General features: G+C 39.5%; 1 protein-coding gene across 1 annotated transcript; it reads right to left on the reverse strand.

The window, feature by feature from the left end:
- Positions 1 to 11,573: 11,573 nt before the first annotated feature.
- On the reverse strand, positions 11,574 to 21,926 carry mettl1 (methyltransferase 1, tRNA methylguanosine). Its single transcript, XM_023297681.3, has 6 exons — positions 21,711 to 21,926; positions 21,168 to 21,295; positions 19,813 to 19,997; positions 14,655 to 14,768; positions 13,230 to 13,331; positions 11,574 to 12,068 (listed from the first exon to the last, which is right to left on the reverse strand). The coding sequence occupies exons 1-6, from the start codon at positions 21,788 to 21,790 to the stop codon at positions 11,952 to 11,954; spliced, it is 726 nt and encodes a 241-aa protein (XP_023153449.1). The 5' UTR covers positions 21,791 to 21,926; the 3' UTR covers positions 11,574 to 11,951.
- Positions 21,927 to 22,216: the final 290 nt, after the last annotated feature.

The raw sequence follows: 22,216 nt of genomic DNA on the forward strand, positions 1-22,216 counted from the left end.
TGCTCCTCGAACCCCGAGAAGACAAAGCTGTGAAGTTCTCTTTTCTGGGCCAATCATGGGTGTGATACAGGGCCTGGTCCCGCCCCGCAGGGATGAGACTGCGAAGGCGTGAGCCGGGAAGAAGGTGTGTCCAATCAGAAGGCTGGACTCAGACCATCCCAGATACAGCACACGTGGAAGTCCTGGATAAATAATACATGGCTTCAGAGTCACTGTTCAGGCTTATCGCTGGCCCTGTAAAGCACTTTGGTCTCTGATAGTCCAGCAGATTGACATATTTAAACTGACGTGTGGAGAAGATGTCCTGTGCGCTTAGATCTGCATACAAGTCCAATGTTATTATAGATTCCATTTATCTGAAAGGACGAGGCCAGGTCTATATAAGTGATTAGAAGGCTGGAGGTTAGAGTCACCTTAAACAGACAGGGGGGCAGAAAACCCCGTTGACCCAAAAACTATAAAACATCCCAAACAGGCCTCCTGCAGGCCTCCACTGACTGAAACACTGAAGCATTATTTCACACCAAATTGGAAAACTAGGCAGAGATGCTCTCTGTCTTTTCCAGACCTGGTGGCGCTTTGTTTACCCAGCTATGACAAATTCTTTTGCTGACTTGGTGGGTTTCCTAGCGAGAGAGAAAATCCTGACCTGATTTCATTTGAACTGGAATTTGTCCAAAGCACCATGTGTGCGGACTGTGAAGTAACAGCCCCGAGGCTGTACTCAGAATCTGCTCTGACATTTGCTCCCACATTTCGTATGCTCTAACTAGAAAACTTAGATCATCCAGATTCGGAGAAACACAGTAGACTGACTGGCAAAGAATAGTGAGGCCAGACAGACATGCACTCCCAGTGGGACCAACGGGCCTCATCTCAGCAGGAAATTTACAGTTAACTTACTGTATCCATCATGGCACATTAAATCATGTTTAATGCTCACAGAATAAGCTTCTTGATTGGAAAAAATCATTATATTTTATCAACTGTATGAATTTGCATGGGCGTTGCATGCAAAAATATACACAGAAATAAATGAGAAAAATGTCTAACTTTGACGAACCCAAAAGAGGTCATGGAATTCTTCTGTGCAAACACAGGAAGCCTTAGAAAAGACCCTTGTAAAAATCAATTTCTGGAAAGGTAAACAGAGAGAAATGGCTGATCAGAAGGTCTGATGAATACATTTAGGTATCATCCTTTAAAACTGCCTCCAACAAACTGGCAGATTAAAAACATTTTTCGTCTAATACTTTAAGCCAGACGCATCCTTGCAAGTACTAAAGAAGTACATCTGGGTTGCTGTTTAGTGCCAAGAAGCACACTCTAATGTGATTTAAGATGGAATGAGGGGGAATGCCATCCCCCTTGTTAGCAAAGTGACCAAAATGTTCCGGGTTGCTGCCATTAGACCATCTTCCACCAAAAAACAAAGCAAAACAACAAATCACCCACTTCCTACATGACTAAAAGATTGCTGTTAAGTTTTTTTAACTGTCATTTTTCTGTGATGTTTCAGCACAATCACTGTGAAATATAGTGATGATTAATAATCATCCTCTCAGCTACCTATCCCCAGGCCCGAACTGTGTTCGATCACATGTTATGAGCATAACGTGCCAGGCAAATGCTACAATCCCACCAGTGTGCAAATAGCCTGAAGAAGGAAGAATTATGGGTCTTTGCCTAAATTAGAGTCTCAGCCTGCTAAAGGTCATTACAGAAATGACACATTCCATTTTTTCTTATGTAACAATGTGCAGCATGACAACAGCTTGCATATTATTCATACAGGAGTACAGTAGTGGTGGTTTGGTCCAGTGTTACAGTAGACATTAGACTCATTTATGAACAGGCAGACAAGTTCTTGTTGTTGAAACATCATAAGTCCAGCTGCAGGGTTATAGGGCCACTTTAGACGTTTAGATTTTTAGCTGTTAGTTGATGGTGTACAATCTCGTGCAGACCACTTAAACTCTGTCTTATTTAGAAATTACTGGGTCAATTTCATGTGTCAGTGCTCAACAAAGGGCAGATAAAATGTGCTTTATTTGGCTGGAGGCTGGAGCAAGATTCAGTCCCGTGAGAATGACTTTCTGCGCTTTTGGCCTGTTTTCAATTTGGAGAAATAATCCAACTAACATTGATTATGGTTAAGATGTCTCTAAGGTTAAGCTCTTGACAGACCAAGAAAGTAAAATAACTAGCTGATGTTTGTTAATTAGGGGTTTTCTTACAGTGTGGAGTGTTGTACTTCTGAGATAGCGCAGATGCAAGGAAACCTGAAGCATGAATGCTAAAAACAGCAGCAGGACTGTGACATAGCAAAGTTTTGTTCAATAAACTAAAGCTGGCAAACATGCAATCAATGACAACAGCTCCAGCTGCATATGAGAAAGCCTCCAGAGGAAAGGGGGGAATATCAGAAGATTATTCTAAGTCCTGCAACAGTCCTTACATATCTGACCTCACTATTTACAGTACCTGACCTGAACACGTGAATTCTGTTTTAGGAGCTCCAAACAAACTGATGGTGAGTTATGAGAATGAAAGTGCAACATCGAGCAAAGATCAAATCTGCTCGGTCAGAAAACGTCTGTGCACGAGACAAGTACACGAGACTTCACGTCAAAGACGTATGCAGTTATCTTGAAGGCTGAGAGATAAACGGTAACCTCTGAAATTTTCATTAACACACGTGTCTGGATGAGTTTTGGTATTACACAACACTCTGCAAACAAATCAACCGTAAGATTTCTTTCTGGAATGAAGAAGGCCCCTTGTCCTATAGGTAGAAACCCAGTGAACTAACAGCAGTATATATATATATAAGCGACACCAACTGGGGTCACAACCATCCATGAACAGCAAGTAAAGTTAACCTAGTATTGCATAAGTGCTGTTTTCGCACTGGTGTCAAATTTGAAGTTTGATTGCATCAACCAAAAAATTTAACATGTGATAAAAGTGTCATTCCCACTTCTTATTCCCTTTATTCTTCTAATAAAGACACCCATATTCTGACACTTTTCTGTGCAGCTCAGATGCTCATCTTCAGTTTCTTGTAAAGCTGACTGGTAATTTAAGACCACACAGGAACTCTCCTAAAAAGCAGACATTATAATTAATGTGCGATTGCCTGAGAAATGAGGGATTAATATTGATTATGAATAACATAAAAACAAATCCTGAGAAAGAATGGCTTCTTTGTGCTGTCGTGTGGTGAGGAGAGATGTGGCCCAGTTGTAGATCGTGCTATAGAGTGGTGGGGATAGCCTCAGAGGTATTTCCCTTTACTGTATTGGCTCAGTGCCCAGAAGGGAGGCTGTTGTACTCCCAGACTAGTGTGTCAGAGTTCATGTCTGCAGTTGGCCTGTCTGGGTGGTATCAGAAGAGTGTCGTTGTACACACGCACACACACACACACACACACACACACACACATGCACATACAGATATATGTGTGTACCAAGTGAATGACTATATGTCTGACTGTTTTTCCTCACTCAGCAGGCCGCTGAGGATGGTGTAGTTAAGGTGACTGAGTCTAGGGAGGTGATGGACCTCCCTGAACTTCTGATATGTCAATGGACATGTTTGTTAAATGGTCGCCAATAAGTCAGTAGCTGGGAATCCTTTCTTTTTTTTTTCTCTGATGCAAGAAGAGCTTAGAGGAGCGACGAGGATCAGAGCCGCTTCTTTGCACCAAGGATCTAGGAGCTATTGGAGGAAAATTCCTTGGAGAATCATCACCACATGGAGAGTCCTATATATATATATATATATATATATATATATATATATATATGTGTGTGTGTGTGTGTGTGTGTGTGTGTGTGTGTGTGTGTGTGTGTGTGTGTGTGTGTGTGTGTGTGTGTGTGTTGTGTGTGTGTGTGTAAATATAAAAGTGTCAAATAGTGCAAAATAACATATATATATATACAAGGCGAAGTGTAAACAGTATGGTGGATAGGATCTGCAGGTTGATAGTCTATTGAGTCTATTGTTTCAGGTTCAGCAGGCAGACAGCCTGTGGGAAGAAGTTCATCCTCATCCTCTCTATGTTTACCATCATGCAGCGGTAACACCGCCCTGATGGCAGCAGAGAGAACAGTCTGTGGCTGGGGTGGGTGGGTGGGCTCACTAGCAATCTTCCTGGCCTTCAACCTGCAGTGTTGTAAATGTCTTGCAGGTTGGGGAGGGTGGTTCTGATGGTGATCTCAGCCGAGCGGACCACCCTCCTCAGGGCCAAGAAGTCCTGCTGGGTGCTGCTGCCCATCCAGGTGGTGATACTCTCAGCCAAAACACTCTCAGTGGTGCAGGTGTAAAAATTCCTGAGCACCTTGAGAGGGAGCTTATAGTCCCTCAGACATCTGAGGTGGTAGAGACGCTGTCGAGCTTTCTTCACCAGGGTGTTGATGTGATAGGACTACGTCAGGTCCTACATTATGTTAACACCCAGGTACTTGCAGCTCTTCACTCCCTCCACCTCTGGCCCGCTGATCCCTCTGCTGCTTCTTGCTGTAGTCCACAATCAGCTCCTTGGTCCTGCTGATGTTCAGGAGGAGGTTGTTGTCTCTGCACCAGTCCTCCAGGTGGGTGATCTCCATCAAATAGTCCTATACAGTATTTAAGGTGTGGCAGAAAGCACTGTCCTCTGGCATCTGGAAGGGTTGTGGTTGGTGTCCAACAGTGTGTATGAGGGTTCGACTCCTACATTTCAAAGTATCGTCCACATGAATGGCAAGACCCAAGGTTTCCCAGGAGAACATTAAGTTGTAGCAAGACGATCAATGTTGTTCCCTTCATTTGTATGTGGCTTTAATGTTTGGGCAGATCAGCGTAAATGAGCTCAGTAAATCGGATTGCAATCTGTATAGAAAATTGGTTGATATCTTGTGTGCAAAATAGATTTTTCATGCAGAATGTCAAAAATGGAAAAGATTTATCCTCATGGTAGTGCTGTTATACTGGCACTAAGCAGAAGGTTGAGAGGGGTAATAAAATGATTAAAGTTCTTTCTTGAGGACGCTGATAATTCTTCTGGACCAAAGTGTCAAACTGATCGATGAATAGAACAACGTCCGCAACCTGGCTGTGCTGCAAGCAAAGGAAAATAAATGGGTTAAGAAACTCTAGGTAGGACAAAGAAAAGAGGGATGCTAGAACTGTGTCACAGACTTTACAAACTCAGAGACATTTCTATCCATCAAAACAAGGACAAAGTGCAGATTCAGCCGAAGCTCCAGCCAGCCTGCAGCAGTCCAGACATGAATGATGACCACTTAGCACATATATTTTGGTCGTCTGATGCAAGCCGACTTAAATAATGAAGCAGTCATGATGTCATGACTGGCAGGTGTAAACAGTTACTGAGAAGGCTGCAGCTGCTCTCCACTTCAACATAATTACTGGTGTCCATCAGCAGCAAAGTTTACTTTTAAAAGTTTGAACAGATCACATTTCGCACTGTTTATCACTTACATATGCTGGCTGGAGAATAATGGACCGGCTATGAATTGCATTGTTTGGTACAGCCATAGTGACAGTTATTTACATTGTGTATGTCATGTTTGAAAGGTTTTATTGAGCGGTTTGGGCTGTTTTCATCTTTGACTTTTTTATATCAGTGTTCCACATACTCTTGTCCTTAAAGCTTTCTTTTGAATAATAGCCTGACATCTGTGCCTTTTCACTTTTAACATCAAACTGAATATGATCTTTAAAAAAAAAGTTAATTTTCTTGAAGTCCCTTTTACTCAAAAATGTGCTCTGCCTTTGTTAGGTCTGTTGTTTGAGCTTCACCAGGCAGTTTGACATCAGGCTGTTTTCAAAGTTCCTGTGTATTCAGATTAAATCTCACTTCAAGACATTTATGTATGGGCATGTTTTGTGGCATCACAGCCACTTCAAAAGCAAGTCATGGTCCATCAAAGCTTTAATAAATATTTGATATGTTGTTGTTTTACTATCCAACTTTTGACAGGTTATATTTTTTGTCCTATTTTCTTTCACTCTACTTTATGATCTATTTTTGTCTTGTTTTTAATTGATGTTTTCTAATTTTCTTTTCTTTTTTCTCTTTTCAGCACTTTTTAATTTTGTTGGGAAAAGTGCAATATAAATAAATTTTTATTATTGTTATTAATATTCATAAATATATGAAACTAAGCCAAGAGTGATGTCGAAGCCAGATGCCTCCAGGGTTCATCCAATGGACTTTTTAGTAAAACAGAAGAGATCTTGTATGAGACAGTTCAACATTTTAAATGAGAAATAAGACATCATATTGATTTCTAACAAGGCATTTAAATTGAATTGAAGAGCAGACTTGTTGGCTTGACTTGTGGAGGACTGTATAGGAATTCCTTTATTCTGAGTGTCATTCATTTGTAAACCTTTCATTGTTCATATCTGCTTTTGATATTTACATTTTTAAAACACATTATTCAGAGTGCCCTGGGAAAACACTTTTAGAATGCACCTATACGGCCCGGGTAGCTCAACAGGTTGAGCAGGCCACCCATAAATTGGGGCTGTAGTCCCCATGCAGCGGTCATGGGTTCCATTCTTGCCCATGGCCCTTTGCTGCAGGTCATTCCCCCATCTTTCTCCCCACTTTCCTGTCTCCTGTCTTCCTCTCACCGTGACTGTCAAATAAAAAGGCCAAGAAAAAGAATACACCTACACACCAGAGTCATCATCACATAGTACACTGACTGGATGCCTTTAAAATGAATGAACTAGAGTTACTGCCTTATGGTTGTATGTCTCTGCCAATCAGTCAAGATGCAGTTTACATCCTTGTATGTCCAGACTTCCCCTGAGATCGTGGATTTAAAAAAACATCATCATTTTAACTTTTTGTGTGAAATTTTGTCACAATTAGCATATGAGTTATGGAAAGAAAAAGTTTTTTTATGTCACAGTGACCCGACCACCAAATTTCAATCTTCCTTATGTATATATGTACATATATATATGTACATAAGTTGTAGGTGATGCAATTTGGCATTCTTGATTTATCCTGTTCATCAGAACTGGTTGCACTTTAGGTCACAGTGACTTTTAACCTTTCACCATCAAGATCTGATCAATTCATCTGAGATATTCTAAGACAGTGTCTCTGCTAAATTTGTATACGTGAGATATCGCATGTATGAGTATAGGATGAATGGATAAAGGCTTGGCTGTCGCTGGTGTGGAGGCATAAAAATGCACAATGAATGCAAGAAAACTATTGTATTACTATTTTTCCTGTTTTTGAAGATATATAAATCTGCAACAAAACACAGAATGAAGAAGAAAAGTGATTTCAGTCTGATAGAGAGCAGGACTGAAGAACAGACTCAACCACAAAGTGACTTTTTTTCCCTTGGATATAAATAGCCACAGGGAGCTGTGCAGAATGAGGTGAGCAAAGGAAGATGAATATAAAGTGAACAGCTTTTCTTTGTTAGCGGCTCTGAGAAGATTAGATTGGAAACTCGGGTCAGTAGAGGTACCTCATTAGCTGAGACCTGAGAATCCCAAATGAGGAAGGATCTGACACTGAATGTGAACCTGCAGGATGAGCCTCTCTGATGTGGCTGTGTAAATTCCCACCAGAATTGTTGGTGTTGTGGGAAGGAGCGAGTCTGGATCTGCTGTGGAAGTGCAGCAGCTCAGTCTGGTTTAGGCTGAGCTTCAGGTGGCAGGGCAGACATCCAGCTGGAGACGTCAGGCAGCAGAAACACATGTCATGACCTGAGTGTTAGGAAGGAAAAGAGACAGAATATAGTGCCAGTGACTTGGCAGAAAAAGTAGGAAATACTGTGTTACATCATTATGAAATTTGAAAGAAGAGCAGCAGGAACTTCAATGGAAACACAGCAGAGACGTTCTTCATAAAAATGCTGAGTTCAGTTATACATTTCAGATGCAAACAATAAGCGAACACATCCACAGATCCTCTTGTTGGCTTGTGATGGCATCTGCTGGGTCAGGATAAAGACTGAGGAAGATGAAGTAGTTTAAATTAATGGGGCAGCATGTTTAACTACATAACAGGTTGGCCTAATACACGCTGACAAGTATTCACTTTCTTGCAGAATTATACGAGAATACTGAACACACTTTCATATCAGTACTTTATTTATGGCTTAGTTCATCTTGAGGCAAAGTTTGAAATGAAGGTTACCCTGGCTTTGTCATCAATCTGCAAGCCAGAACCTTCACATTCATGAATCGGCATGTTTAATTTTCTTGTTTTAGCTGTACAAAAACCAAGTTGGGGTTTAATAAATGTGGCCTCTGTGAAAGTGCAGGCTGCCAATGGATGGATTTTGTTATCTCTGACTCTCAAAGTCAGGCTAGCTGTTTCAATCTTTGTGCTAAGCTAAGCTGATCAGCTGCTGGAGGTAGTTTCACACTTAGTATACAAACTTGAGTGTCCACTTTCTCTTCTGAGGCAATTCGGTATAGACATCCATCCACTATCTATACATCCTCATTAGGGTCTCAAGGGGGTGGAGTCTATCCCAGCTGACTCGGGGTGAAGGCAGGGGACACCCTGGACAGGTCACCAGTCTATTGCAGGGCTACATATAGAGACAAACAAGCACTCTCACATTCACACTTACTGACAATTTAGAATTACCAATTAACTTCAGCATGTTTTCAGGCTGTAGGAGGAAGCTGGAGAACCCACACATGCACGGGGAGAACATGCAAACTCCATGCAGAAAGATCCCATGCCAGGATGCAAACCGGGGATCTTCTAGCTGCAAGGCGATATGGAGCCACTGTGAAGCCTCGGTATAGACATTCCAATGCAGACGCACTTTTGGGCCACTGAGAAAAAAAAAAGACCTATTTAAATATAATCAGAAGCTCCATTTGCAGTGATATAAACTAAGTGTTTGGCCTGTGACATCACACTGTGTGCTGATATCTTCGTTCTTCATTTCACACATTGGTGGATGTGGCCAAAATAGTGCTAGTACTGGCCTTGATAAGAGAACTTTATACATGTTTTCATATAAATTACACCAAGGAATAACTCCTCTTCACTGTCACTCCACAAATGCAGTCGTGAACTTGCATACGCTTGTAAAGACCATATGTGTCATGGCAGTCTTGTTGATGGACACCAATAGTGCCTAGCTGAGGTAAACATGGCCAAAGGACAAAATATTAAATATTAGCATTTATGTAGATTTTTGACACAGCAGATTTTGTCATATTCACAAAATACCTACAATAAATATATGAACCAAAATGCATGATTTTTTTTTTGTCATGTGTTTCAATGATTCCATCATAGAAAATTCTGAGTTTTAGGAGTCACTGGAAACTCAGAACTGCCATGATATCTCCGTGCCCAACGCACCATTATTGGTAGTCTACTGGAACCAGTAATAGCTTCTTTTTCAAGCCTCTGATTAGCACAGCATGGCTTCAGGGTTAAGGTTGCATCACTGTTTATAGCTTTAGTTCTTGACAGCACTTATATCACATTTTTGTGTTTTCATTTAGAGACTAAAGGATAAAAAACTAATTGAAAAAAATCCTGTGTACATGTCAACTATTCTTCACTAAAATCTGAATATCCCAAACAGTCCAACAATAGCTGTATCCATATGTAGGGTCAGGTATGAGAGTGGCTTTACGTTAAATCATATGCATTTGGCTTAAAGGAAAGAAAACAACAGCTGAGAAAGATGTGATGTAATTAGTGGTTCAAGTTGCGACACATGCTTGTGCATTGTGATGTAAAGAATATATAGTGTAATGGGGGTATTTTGATGATGTATAGACAACACCAGTGGGCAGCTGCCTCTGTAAACACGTTCAGAGGGGAATTACCTCTGACCTCAATAACATTCTGACGTCCAGATGGAAGAGATTCTTTGCGTATGAAGCAAAGGCAACATCCACATCGCTTCACTGGTGCTGCCAAATGCTAATCATTAAGTTTCTCTTTCTTTGATTCCCCTGCAGAGCATTTAATTAAACTCTTGTTCGATGACCTGATGGTACTAAAATGCTGCATGATGTACTATGGCTGGCTCGATCGGCTTTGTTGCCATATGGCAATAATAAGTGATAACAGAAGAGCGGCTCCTCAACATCATCACAGATTTGATGGACTGATTAACCTTCACACCATTAAAATATCCTGTGAATACTTCCTGTATTTAGTGAAGCATATGTAGACTTATGGAAATGATTTGCATTCCTTGGTTCATCAAAGCTTCGTCCAAAAATCTTCAAGGTCCATTAAGTTGAAGTTAACAAAATTTTCAATCACATCTCATGGCCTTTCTCAGTAGACGGAGTTGCTTAGTTGTCATAGATGAAATTTTAACTTTTTCTTCTTGCAAAATTTCATGTCATGCGATTAAAAAAAAAAAATGCAGTTGAGTAATTGGTTTCTCCACTCATGGCCGAGAGAATCACTTTAAATATCCAAAAATGAAAAGAAATTCAATTTATCTGGGAATGCTTTACTGCTCATGGATCTGTGAATAAGAGCTTCATGGACAAAGATGACAATTCAGAGCTTCAAATGTTCAGTTTCAAGGACCTGATTAAATACTGCTGCGTGACTGTATTTTACCTGTCCTCACCTACAACATGAAAACCACGGAGAAGAGGTGAATTGTGTAACAGAAAACCTGGAGTCTTAAACCTTGAGTATTTTCAAATATGGTGAGGAAAGGACACAAAAGTGTAACGGTTTCTAATTATTATTATTATGACTTTTAGTTTGAGTGCTTCAATTACTGTTCTCATCTAAAGCTTTCCAGTCCCTGGGTTCCAGTCATTAAGGCAGGTGCTAACCTGCTCACCACAGTCTGCAGCAGCAGGACTTCAAACCTGCACTGTCCCATTTCCAAACCCCTGACAGACTGAAATACCAAACCTGTAATATGCAGCTAAAATCATAAAATGAACAGAAAGCTACCGTTTCTGTTACACACTTTGATTTGAACTTCACAAAAATTCTTCCCATAGACGTCTAGCAGAAAACATAAATTATCTATTTGGATATCACAACATGTCAAGGATACACCAATTGTGGTCACTTTGGTTTTAAATAATTATGTTTAATTACATACAAGAGAACTATTAAGTAATTTAAAATACTATACTTAAAAGACCATAATTAAGCAACTTTTATTTTTTCTTGACGAAACAGGTTCTTCTTAGATCAAAAACTCTTTTCATTTTTAAACCAGACAATGACCCAAATCAAAAAGCAAGATGCAGAATGTTGGGAAACTCTAATTGTTTTCTGACTTCACTGCATGTTAACTAACACCATAAAGGCGCCAACAAAGTTATATCATCACATAGACGAGGTTTTTTTGATTTAAATAGAACATTGAGATCCTATCTCATGAGGTGGGATTAAAAGAAATAGTTGCTTAGATTGCTCATTAACACCTGAACTCCTCTTCAAACTTTAACTCTTGGACTGCAGTCAGAAAGTGCTGCTCTGGGTTTTCCTCAGTGCTGCGCTCCTGCTAACTTTGTCAGCTGTTAATGTGAGATGTGTGATTCTGAATACAACATATAGACATTTAATGTTCTGAGTAGTTGTTTTACTTTAAGATCTTTACAGCTTCACAAGAAATCCAAGACAGCATCATACAGTTTGTCAAAAGAAACCGAAGAACATCATTAAAAAAGGCAATAATTAAAAAGAAAGCTTCACAATACACAAGTCAATCCTAAATCCATTTACGATTTACTACTCTTGGATTCTTTCTTGTGAGGAATGAAATATATTAATTACATGAAAAAGCTTTTTAAAAAAAACAACAACAAAAAAAGAATCAAACAAGTCTTTTTTCTGGTAATACTCTAAATGTTTGTAAGGAAATGCAAGAAAGACAAAATATCACTGTACATCTGCTGGGAGAACAAACCCCAGAATCCGTTATCCTCCATGCATGATGACGATCTCAATGTGAGTCCTCAGTCCTCCGGAAAACTGCAAGGAAGTTCTTCCCTCCATTTCTCTGGACTTTCTTTCCTTCCTCTGTACACGTACCCAAACGACCTACAATGACATCGTCCACCTGCCAGAAGAAGACAGAAGACCGAGTCACATGTCGGAATGTAGTGCACCTAAATTAGGATTTGTGACAGTTTATTCTCACCGTTTTTTCATTGGCTTTAAGTCATCAACAACAGTATTCATTGTTGTAGTTAAAAGACCAGTCTGTAGGATTCTGAGTATTGTATTAGTAGAAATGGAGCATAATATTCAGAACTGTTTTCTATAGAGTCTCATTACCTGAAAGTAAGGATCATTTGGTTTTGTAGTTACCCCCAAAATGAGTCCTTCATAGCTACAAAAGTAGCAGTTCTGGCATTTTTCGTCACTATTTTTTTTAAACAAATTGTTGCTCCTTCAGGATTTTAGAGATCACTGTAGGCTTTCCTAAACACTTGGATTAGGAAGTTGAGCCAAGTGGTGCTCAGCTTGTTGCAATCTGCAAACTTACTACCAGATGACATCCTACATGCAGTTCCTTTTAAAGAATGTTAACTGAAAACAAAAGAAACTACATTTCAACATGATTAATCTTTGCCTTTACACTGACTAGAACCCAGAGGTCATTTAAGTAGGACATTTGTTGAGATACATTAATACCATTTTCATGTCTGTAAGAAGGTATGTAGTTAAAGCTACAGTAGGAGGCGAGTAGCTTAGTGCAGCATACAGACCAGAAGTAGGAGGAAACATCTCTAATTCTTATTCATTAACAGATTAAGATTAATCTGCATACAAACAGAAATGCAATAACAATAAGCTATGTTTTCAACACAGGATATCCGTTTCACCTTCTCACAGTTCTCTGAGTTCACTTCATGTTGTCCTGACCTAAATAACACAGCTCTCTAGTCAATCTGGAGATATTGAGAATTTTTGATAAGTTATCTGCTATTTGCCAAAAAAAAACAAAACAAATACAAAAGAGTCAGCAGAATGCAGGAAATGTCTGCAAATGCTTCCATAGCTGGCAGTCAATCAATCAATCAATAACTCCAGCCTGCTAGTATAGAAATATTTTAGTCAGAGAAATGATTTCCTCTATCTAAGAAAGTAAAATGCCTAAAACAGAAAACTAGTCCTATGCCGTACCCCCACTTGACCTGTTTTCCCCTAATGATCAGATGAGCAACAAGTGCCGTGACCTGTAAACACAGTGAAGAAAAGCTCCACATCCACATACCAGCTCTTCATCTGGGACACGTGCAAACAGAGGATGTTCAGTGAAGTGCTTCACCATCCAGAGGTGGACTTCCTCCACATCTGTGATGGTATACACCAAGCCCTGACATGAGCAGACAAACACATGGAGGTTATTAACACGGTTCTGGGAGAAGTTCGCTAACGAACCTTCAGCGGCGGCCAAACATGGATCCATTTATCAAATCAAAAAGGAAACTCAATGCACCACATCAAGAACCGAAATGCAAGCTTTTTCATCTTTTCTCAGTTGTGTGTCTTTTTAACACATTTCAGACCCAGAGTTGAAGTTGTTTCATCACCTCCAGGGAGCCATTTATCTGAAAAGATAAAAATAACCAACAGACAGCACTGAGGTGAATCACCTGTGTCAATGTAGTTTACTTTGGAGACTGGACTGATAAAATTACTAGAACAGGGATTTCTTAGAAACTTAGCAGTGGCACAGATTTCCACACCGGTGCATGACGGCACATATGGGTGTTTTGTTTTTTTTTTTCCAGAAAAGGCAGGTGTGTTATCAGCACAAAATTCACGTTAATCACTGCCATTTAATGTTGCAGGTGGTAGTCTGAAAACAATTTAATTTAGGCTCACAGACTCTGGTTAATCATGCTGTGGAGCTGCCACTATGAATGAGCGTATTCTTGACAGCTTCCCAAACCACCGGCACAGTTGTGGTTGCTGAGGGTCCATGTACACACTCATACACACACGGATGCACACACTGGAGGAAAAACGATAAAGCCAAATTTAGACACAAGCCTTCCATTGTTCCCCAGAACCTCCATCAGCGTTCACACTCTGTTCAAGTGTCCCACTGCTGCTCTGACAGGCAGGAGCTGGGTGTGTACAGACGTCAACCAGCTGCAGGCCGCACTGGTTGCTCAATTTTATTCCAGTGAATGCACGGATTTCTGCTCAGTGCAATCAAGAGATAAAGTGATGAGGAAATGTCAGTTTTGTGTTCATGTCTTTGAAATCAAGAAGTAAAATCTAGTTTACTTTAACTGTCCTGCAGCTAAGACAAAAGTCTTAGTTGTATATACTTAAATCCCTCCAATGATATATAATTGGAAGTACAGTATTATAAGGGGTGCACTGCAAAGCAGCTGTGAGTATTCACTAGAGCACCAAAAATGCATTTGTCTGCAGCAACCAACTTTTTTAACAATAATTTTTACTGGATTCAAAGACAATAAGAACAGAATAACACGGATCCTGAAATAGAGGCACACAATATATGATTTTGTTTTGAATTTTGGCTGCTCTTACCCATTAAAGGCAAATCTGAACAAAAATAAGCTCAAACCATTAAATGGTTGAATTGTTTGCTTTTTAAATCACATTTTGTAGACTGGCTAATTGCTTCATCACTAGCTGGAACAAGCACTCCTCACATACGTACCCCGACTCTCAGTGTATAGGCGTACTCTGCCAGCAAAGTGGAACTGATGATCCTCCATTTGTGCTTGGTCTTCTTAAAGTGAGGGTCAGGGAAGAGGAAGAACATCTTACTGAGCTAAAAGACACACAAAAAAGCTTAACAGTGAGTCAGACTTGAAAGGGTGTTTTAACTTTGTCATAATTGGTGACTAAGTAAACACTGACAGGCAAAAAATGGGCAATTTTGTCCATTTAAAATCACATCTACGACACCATTACAGGCAAAAAAAAAAAAGGAAATAGGTCTGAAAACTTATTGAATCGCACTTTAACTGTGGTCCCGTTATTATTCTGTGGTTGGTTGTTAAACACTGTGGATCGCAAAACTGGAATTTCCCTCCTTGAATTTTTTTCCCCCCATAAAGTTCCCTATGTGTCTGTCTTTGACAAGTGTGCAAGTGCAGGCTCCATCGATATTAGTCTGGCTGTTATATTAAAAATCTTTCCAGTCACTTTTTATTAGTGAAAATAAATAACGTCAGGTACAGACAGAGATGTGGGGATAATCACTGGGGACGGCTGCAGCCTCAGGGGCTCCTTGAGTGCTGATGGAAGATGGAAAAACCTCAACACTTTGAATTATTTTTGGGTTACAAAACATACTACGAAGAAGAAAAAAGAAAAAAACATTTCGTGTCTTTTAGAATCTGCTGTTTCAACACTTGCGACATGTCATGCATGTGAGAAGGATTGGGGTGAGATTTTAAGCACTACTCTGGGTGGTCTTCTCCTCATTCTCCACTTTGAAAGTCTGGACAGTTTTTGTGTTAATTGTGTGCAAAGTAGACAACTAATAGTAACGTACGATGCAGCTGCAATGATTATCCCTGGTAAATTGACCTGAGATGTAGTTTATTTAAGGGCACCGTAAAGCGAAAACATCTCTGTACAAACCATGCAGATGTCCTCTAAACGCTCCAAATCTCACAAAGACTTAACTCAGCACGCACAAATAGGAGTCAAATTATTATATTAAATTACCTGAAATAGCCCTAAAATAAAACTGGTTGAAATCAGTCCATGTGTTTCTATATGAAACACTTATGGGGTTGTTCCATAAATATGCCACTGTTACAGCAATTACTCTCCAGTGTTCATTTCTTGGTTTATACCTGCTTCGGGCATTTGAGGTGAAGGTTTTTATCCAGGGTACCTAAATTAACCCTGGTACACTAAGCCCACTGTGTAATCTAAAGCGAGTTTCAACAAGTCATAGATTACCGCAGCTAATTGGAACGGATAAATGCCGTCTTGCACTGTTCTCTGCTCAGCTGATGTGATGCCTTGCGTGTCAGTCAATGACCCCATTGTTGTGAAATCCCTGGATTTATTGAGCAATCTGTATAAATTAATTCAGTCCATATGTCGAACATGTGGAAAGTAATTATTTTTAGTCGGGAACATTTGGCCTGTGCGCTCTTATTGCCTTGGCAGTGCCAGGACAGACTGTAAGCCCTATTTTAAGGTTATTACACGCCGCATTGGATATATCGCAATACTGCACACATTCACATAATAAGGCTCAGTATGGGGAATTTACATTCACTGATTTCATTCAGCCTGCACTTAAACTTGGAGGACATTCAGGTACAGAGGCCTCATTTATAATGTAGCCAAGTGAGGAAATAAAATAACTAACAATAGCAAAAAAATATATATTAATCAACAAAATTAGTAAAATAATGAAAAAAGTTAGAGCACTTGAGTTTTCACAACAAGCAAATCGATTAAATCAAGAACAGCTGGAAGTAAAATAGGACAAAATTAAGAACCTGAATTGTCCAAACAATAAAAATGAGCTCAGCTTCAGACTGTTCTGCAGGTGCACAGTGAGCGGAACTAGCTGAGTGAAAACAGTCAGCACCTGCAGTGTGATCTGATCATTTGTGGCTGTATGATGAAGGCCCACATTAAAGGACGGTAGCGAGGTAATGTGACAGCGTGAAAAACTAGTACGAGCTTCATAAATATATAAACAAGGTGTCTATCATGCCTTACAGCTCACAGTGATGAGCGTCATAACAGTGATAAATTCTAATGCAGAATGATGAATAGAGCCTCAGGGTACATTTTAAAACAATGGTACCAAAAGTATATTAGAATATGTTGGCCAGCAGAATTCTCTAGTAAAATCTTTCTGCTTGGAGGCGACTGGATCATTGCTCACAGCAATGAAAAGATGCACTTTAGCAGTTTTACACTTTTCAACTATTTCTTTAGTAGAAAAAGAAAGAAGAAAGGTCACCGATTGTGGTTTAACAGTTTGGAAGAAGTGATCCTGTGTGAAAATAATTGGTACATGTGGGGTCTTTCGGTCCGTGGTGATGATTCATGTTTTGCACTGAATCAGCTTCAAAGGAGAAACTTCTTGAGAAAGTCAGCACAAGAATCAGCTTTGATCATGAGTCAGACTAAGAAAAGCGTGTTTACATTTTCTGAAGAACATATAAACACCATGAACTGTATGAAATTACATCACACGACAATTAATCAATAGCAGAAGAAATTTAATCTCATAGATTATTTGGACAAACGATCCATCACTGTTACACATAGTTGTCATTTTCCCTTTAGTCCAACCATTAAAGCCAGCTATAGTTATAGCATCAAATCTAGACTGTGTGCTGGTCTGTATTACTCCGTCTCGGCGGAGTAACAGCTGTGTGACAATCGCTGTCTGTCTGTCTGTCTGTCTGTCTGTCTGTCTGTCTGTCTGTCTGTCTGTCTGTCTGTCTGTCTGTCTGTCGGTCTGTCGGTCTGTCTGTCTGTCTGTCTGTCTGTCTGTCGGTCTGTCTGTCTGTCTGTCTGTCTGTCTGTCTGTCTGTCTGTCGGTCTGTCGGTCGGTCGGTCGGTCGGTCTGTCTGTCTGTCTGTCTGTCTGTCTGTCTGTCTGTCTGTCTGTCTGTCTGTCTGTCTGTCTGTCTGTCTGTCTGTCTGTCTGGCTGGCAACATTACTCAAAAACTGATTAACGGATTTGGATGAAGTTTTCAGGGAAGGTCAGAAATGACACAAGAACCAACTGATTAGGTTTTGGCAGTGATGCAGCTTATAGTCTGGATCCATGGATTTTTCTTTCAAGATTTCAGCTGTTGGAAATGATACGACTGAGCAGCCCTGGCGGAGTACTGCTCTCTGATTGTTTTTCTAGTAATTGATTGTACCACTGATAAATCTCAAATCTGATTGGCTGCAGGTGTTCCAAATTAACATAAAAGTATTAAACTGTAGGTAAACACTGTATCAGTGTGGCCAAGCGTAAAAAGAAAAAAACAGCAGTGAATGTTATTTACATGAAAAAAGTTAAACAGAAATTAAATTTTAATGCTAACAGTTGGGGAAAAAAACAACAACAAAAACAGACATCACATCTATACTTTCATACTATGTAGTTTGCTAGAAAATGATTAACTATGTCCCAACACACAGTACGTTAAATGTAATAAGCCAATAAATACCAGATGTCCTACTACTTTCTCTTACATTTTGAAATGTGCGACCAAGCTTGCTTTTCTAGCAATTCTGACCCACAACCTCTTGCACAGTTACGTCACATATGTCGCAGCTCTAGTATGGACTGAAAGGAAAAGGAAAAAGCATGGAGCCAGTACTGGTGAAGCTGGCAGTGTCTGAATTTTCTTAGGTTAATTAATGACACTGATTTTGATTCAGGCATTAGGGCTTTAAAAAAATCACTGATTTCAAATCACAACTGCAATTAACAAATTGAAAAAAAAAATAGGATAAACAAGTTGTGACTATTAAATAATGAGATTCTACTATAATTCAATGATATTCATTTCAAGCAGACTAAAACTTTCAGGGTTAGTTTTTCTTTCTGTTGTCTTTGACCAACGTATACTATGTGGTTCTGCCATTTGTGTTGTGATTTGACTGACATGAGCAGATTCAAACTGTTTCTTAGCGAGTCCTCGTACATTTTGCAGCTCACTGACTCTGAGTTTAAACTGCAGTGTCAATGGTTTTACAAAATCCTGCTGTCCTGCTTGTGTGATGGTCATGATTTTAGTGGTACTTCATGTGCTCATTGCTCCATCGCATGTTTTACATTTTTTACACAGTGAGACCTGAGCAAAAGTTCTTTAAAAATTAGAACACAAATAAGATCGCAATATCAGCCAGTAAACCCCCTATTAGGTATTTTTCAATCATTTGTTCAGCCCCAGGCAGCAAATGTGGGTACTGAAGCAAAGGAAAACTAAAGAGGAGTTGTACAGCGTAGAAGAGTAAAAATATTTACGCTATACGCTATTATTTAATGCAAAAGAGATTCGTAAAAACGTAATCTAGTGAAAATGCCGGATGCCTTTAATTCATTTTCTTTAATCACTTTCAAAGTGAAAAAAACTCTCTATTTTTTTTTTTTAATGAAAACATGATAAAACAACCTTTGATGCAAATATTTCACAGATATATTTTGAATGCAAACAAAAATCTAAAAAGACAAACACATTGATGTTACTTATTTAGTTTCTTAACTCAAACCCAATAATTGGTTTGGCCAATTATCAGATACAATATTCAGCACTTTCCCGTTATTTTTAAAACTGATTCCCAATAAAAACAAGTTAATTTAAAAATATTCTATTTTGGCACTTTATCTACAGTCTCCACCAGAGCAACGTCCCGCCCACAACACTATCTGATTGGTTACACGTCACAAATAATAGTAAATTAACACTTAAGGATAAATACTGAAAAGTTCACCTTTAATTAGACATAAGAAGAACATAAAACCAAAATAGTTTAACAAAGTTTTTTGATGTTTGTTGAATTCTAAACTTTGTCACTAGGATTTTCATTTTTACTGCAATTGTGTATCAGTTCCAAATATCAGCTTTAGATCTACTTGATTACTAATAATCAATATTGGTCCTGGAAAAATGAATTGCTGGACTCCTAACTCTTACATTGCACTCATAATAGCCTTTATAGACTGAACCATGTTGTGCGAGAAGAGGACGAGTACTTTTGTAAATGAAATCTTTTGTAAGGTCTCGAGACCAAACATCCCTTGAGGGATATGCTCATCAACGAGTCCAAGAAACATCCCTGATTCATCATTTCATCAACCAGCAGCAAACACACACATGCAGACCTACCTGTCCCTTGGAGAAGAAGTTGGGCAGATACTTCATGGCATTGCTGCGAAGGCAGGCGATGTTCTGGTAGCTGCCAGGTTCAGAGGCACGCAGCGACTTGATGCGATCCTGAACATAATCTGACACCTTCACCCGGATCTCCAAACCCAGCATGAGTTTATCTGGGAAAAGTGGCGATAACTCCACTGGAATGGAGACAAATAAACAAGCAGAAAGACACAAGTATGAGAGCAAAATTATGGCCTGTCAAAATTATAGCTGGGGCTGCATGATACTGGGAAAATGTACTGTTTTTCTGCAATATGAATTGTGACATGAAAAAAGACAGAAATTTTCAGCAGATAAAGAATAACTCTATCTGGTAAGAATACATGATTGTAGAATGACTGGGGAGAGCATCGGTATTGAAAATAAAAACACATTTTAAATAAATCTGTGAAGACTTTTTTTTAAAAAAAGCATTAACCATTTAGAACATTTCAAATATGTTGCATCACTGGCAAAAGCACCCAAAGCAGTTAGGTTTGCATTTGTCACACAAAGCTTTGTGCTGGTTTAAATGATCACAGTACGTAAGCCACAGTTGCCTTGTGTGGTGGCAACAGATGCACATCACTGCCAACAAAGCACCTGTCATTGGTCAACATCATCCTTTCTGTAGTCCAGTCACTCCCAAACAATGGATGTTGTGTTTCTTTTTTGCAAGCACCTCTTCCTCTTCTCTTTCTTCTATCCTGCTCCTTGCTTATTTCACTGTGCACACGTGAAACCTGGATGTCAACAAACTCTGTTTATCCAAGAATCCTTAAATAATCCATCTATCCATCCATTATCTATACACCGCTTAATCCCAGCCAACTTAGTGCGATGGCAGGAGACACCCTGGACAGGTAACAGTCCATGACAGGGTTACATATAGAGACAATCACTCACATTTACACCTACGGACAATTTAGAATTATCAGTTAACCTCAGCATGTTATCGGACTGTGACAGGAAGCCGGAGAACCCAGAGAAAACCCACACATGCACAGGGAGAACATGCAAACTCCATGCAGAGAGATCTGAGGCCCAGGCTGGGATGCGAACCAGGGATCTTCTAGCTGCAAGACAACAGTGCTAATCACTGAGAAACTGTCCTTAAATCTGAGTAAATTATATTTTACCAGAAAAACTTCGCCTGTAGATCAAACACAGATAGTTTTCTTTTTGTATCAAGCAGCAACAAAACTGTAGCATGATGAGTTAATTATCTCACTTCCCAGGATTTGACTATTTCAAACACCACAGTTTTGATGCTGAAATGATAAATCGTGCAGCTCTGCTACAGGTAGATAGATCTGTGATGTAACTACCTAAAAGCCCCCCGTATCCACATCCGATGTCTGCAAACTCCACTCTGTGGGCCTGTTCCTCAGGCTGGCTTCCACTAAAGTAGTCTGGATACAGCGTGGACCAGTCCATCTCCTCAGGACACACAGGACTGAGTGGGAAGGAGAAGGTGAAGGCAATAAATTGAGACTTTTCAACTGAAGGAAGTCTTTAAAAACTGTAATAATACAATTGTATTCTGAGAGTTATCAAGCATGATACTGTATCTGAAAGGAGATGGTACTGTAGAGATTTTAAATGCTAATTTTTTTTATTGCTAAAGCTTACTGGCTGTACAAAATTGAAGAAGGAATCTTACAAAACTATTTCTGATCGGAGGTTACTAAAAGTGAAACTTTTAGCTTCTACAACAGCAGGAAGTGAGCTTACATGTTTCCCTGCCAGAACTTGCTTTTGTTGTAAACTGGTATATTTACAAATGCACAGGTAAGACTCCGGATATTACTGTCAACAGTAAAGAAAACCTTGTGTGGTGTGTTAAAGGGAGACACATGGACATCACTCACTAATCAAACGTGTGGTGTGCCATCGGGTTTGAATGGGCTCTCTGTCTGTAGTAGCGCTTCTGCGGCATTGACGAACTCATTTTGGACTAAAAATAATAAACCCGATGTTCTCGCTGTCGAATAATTATCAGATAAACACAGTTATCCACTTCTGAACGGCGACTTTCCCAGAGTCACGTTCGTTTCTAGTTTACCACCGCTTGAGCGTCGCGGAGTTCTTACGTCATCATCACGCGACTTCTCAGGGTTGCCAGATTTGTTGAAACCGTTTGAAACATTTAATGTAGGATGGTTTAATTCATTAAAATGCTCATATCTAGTTCAATACCGTCATACAAAAGCTATAATTTCCCCTTTTAAAAAAGAGGACAGAGCATGCTTTTCTTTTTTTTTATTGTGCCTTCACTTATTGCTGTAAGGCTGAAATCTAAATAGAAATTTAAACAAATATTGTAAATTTGTTTAAAATATTTGTTGTACAGTTTGTCTTTAAAATGAAGAAGTAT

Source organism: Amphiprion ocellaris, chromosome 5 (assembly GCF_022539595.1).
Source record: "Amphiprion ocellaris isolate individual 3 ecotype Okinawa chromosome 5, ASM2253959v1, whole genome shotgun sequence".
In the NCBI taxonomy this organism is placed as follows: domain Eukaryota; kingdom Metazoa; phylum Chordata; class Actinopteri; family Pomacentridae; genus Amphiprion; species Amphiprion ocellaris.

Excerpts from the sequence above, each read along its gene's own strand:
- mettl1 (XM_023297681.3), bottom strand. The coding sequence starts at position 21,790 with ATGAGTTCGTCAATGCCGCAGAAGCGCTACTACAGACAGAGAGCCCAT. Across the intron at positions 21,296-21,710 it reads GCACACCACACGTTTGATTA|TCCTGTGTGTCCTGAGGAGA; the intron begins GTGAGTGATGTC and ends CTTCCCACTCAG. Across the intron at positions 12,069-13,229 it reads GTGTCCCAGATGAAGAGCTG|GTGGACGATGTCATTGTAGG; the intron begins GTATGTGGATGT and ends TTCTTCTGGCAG.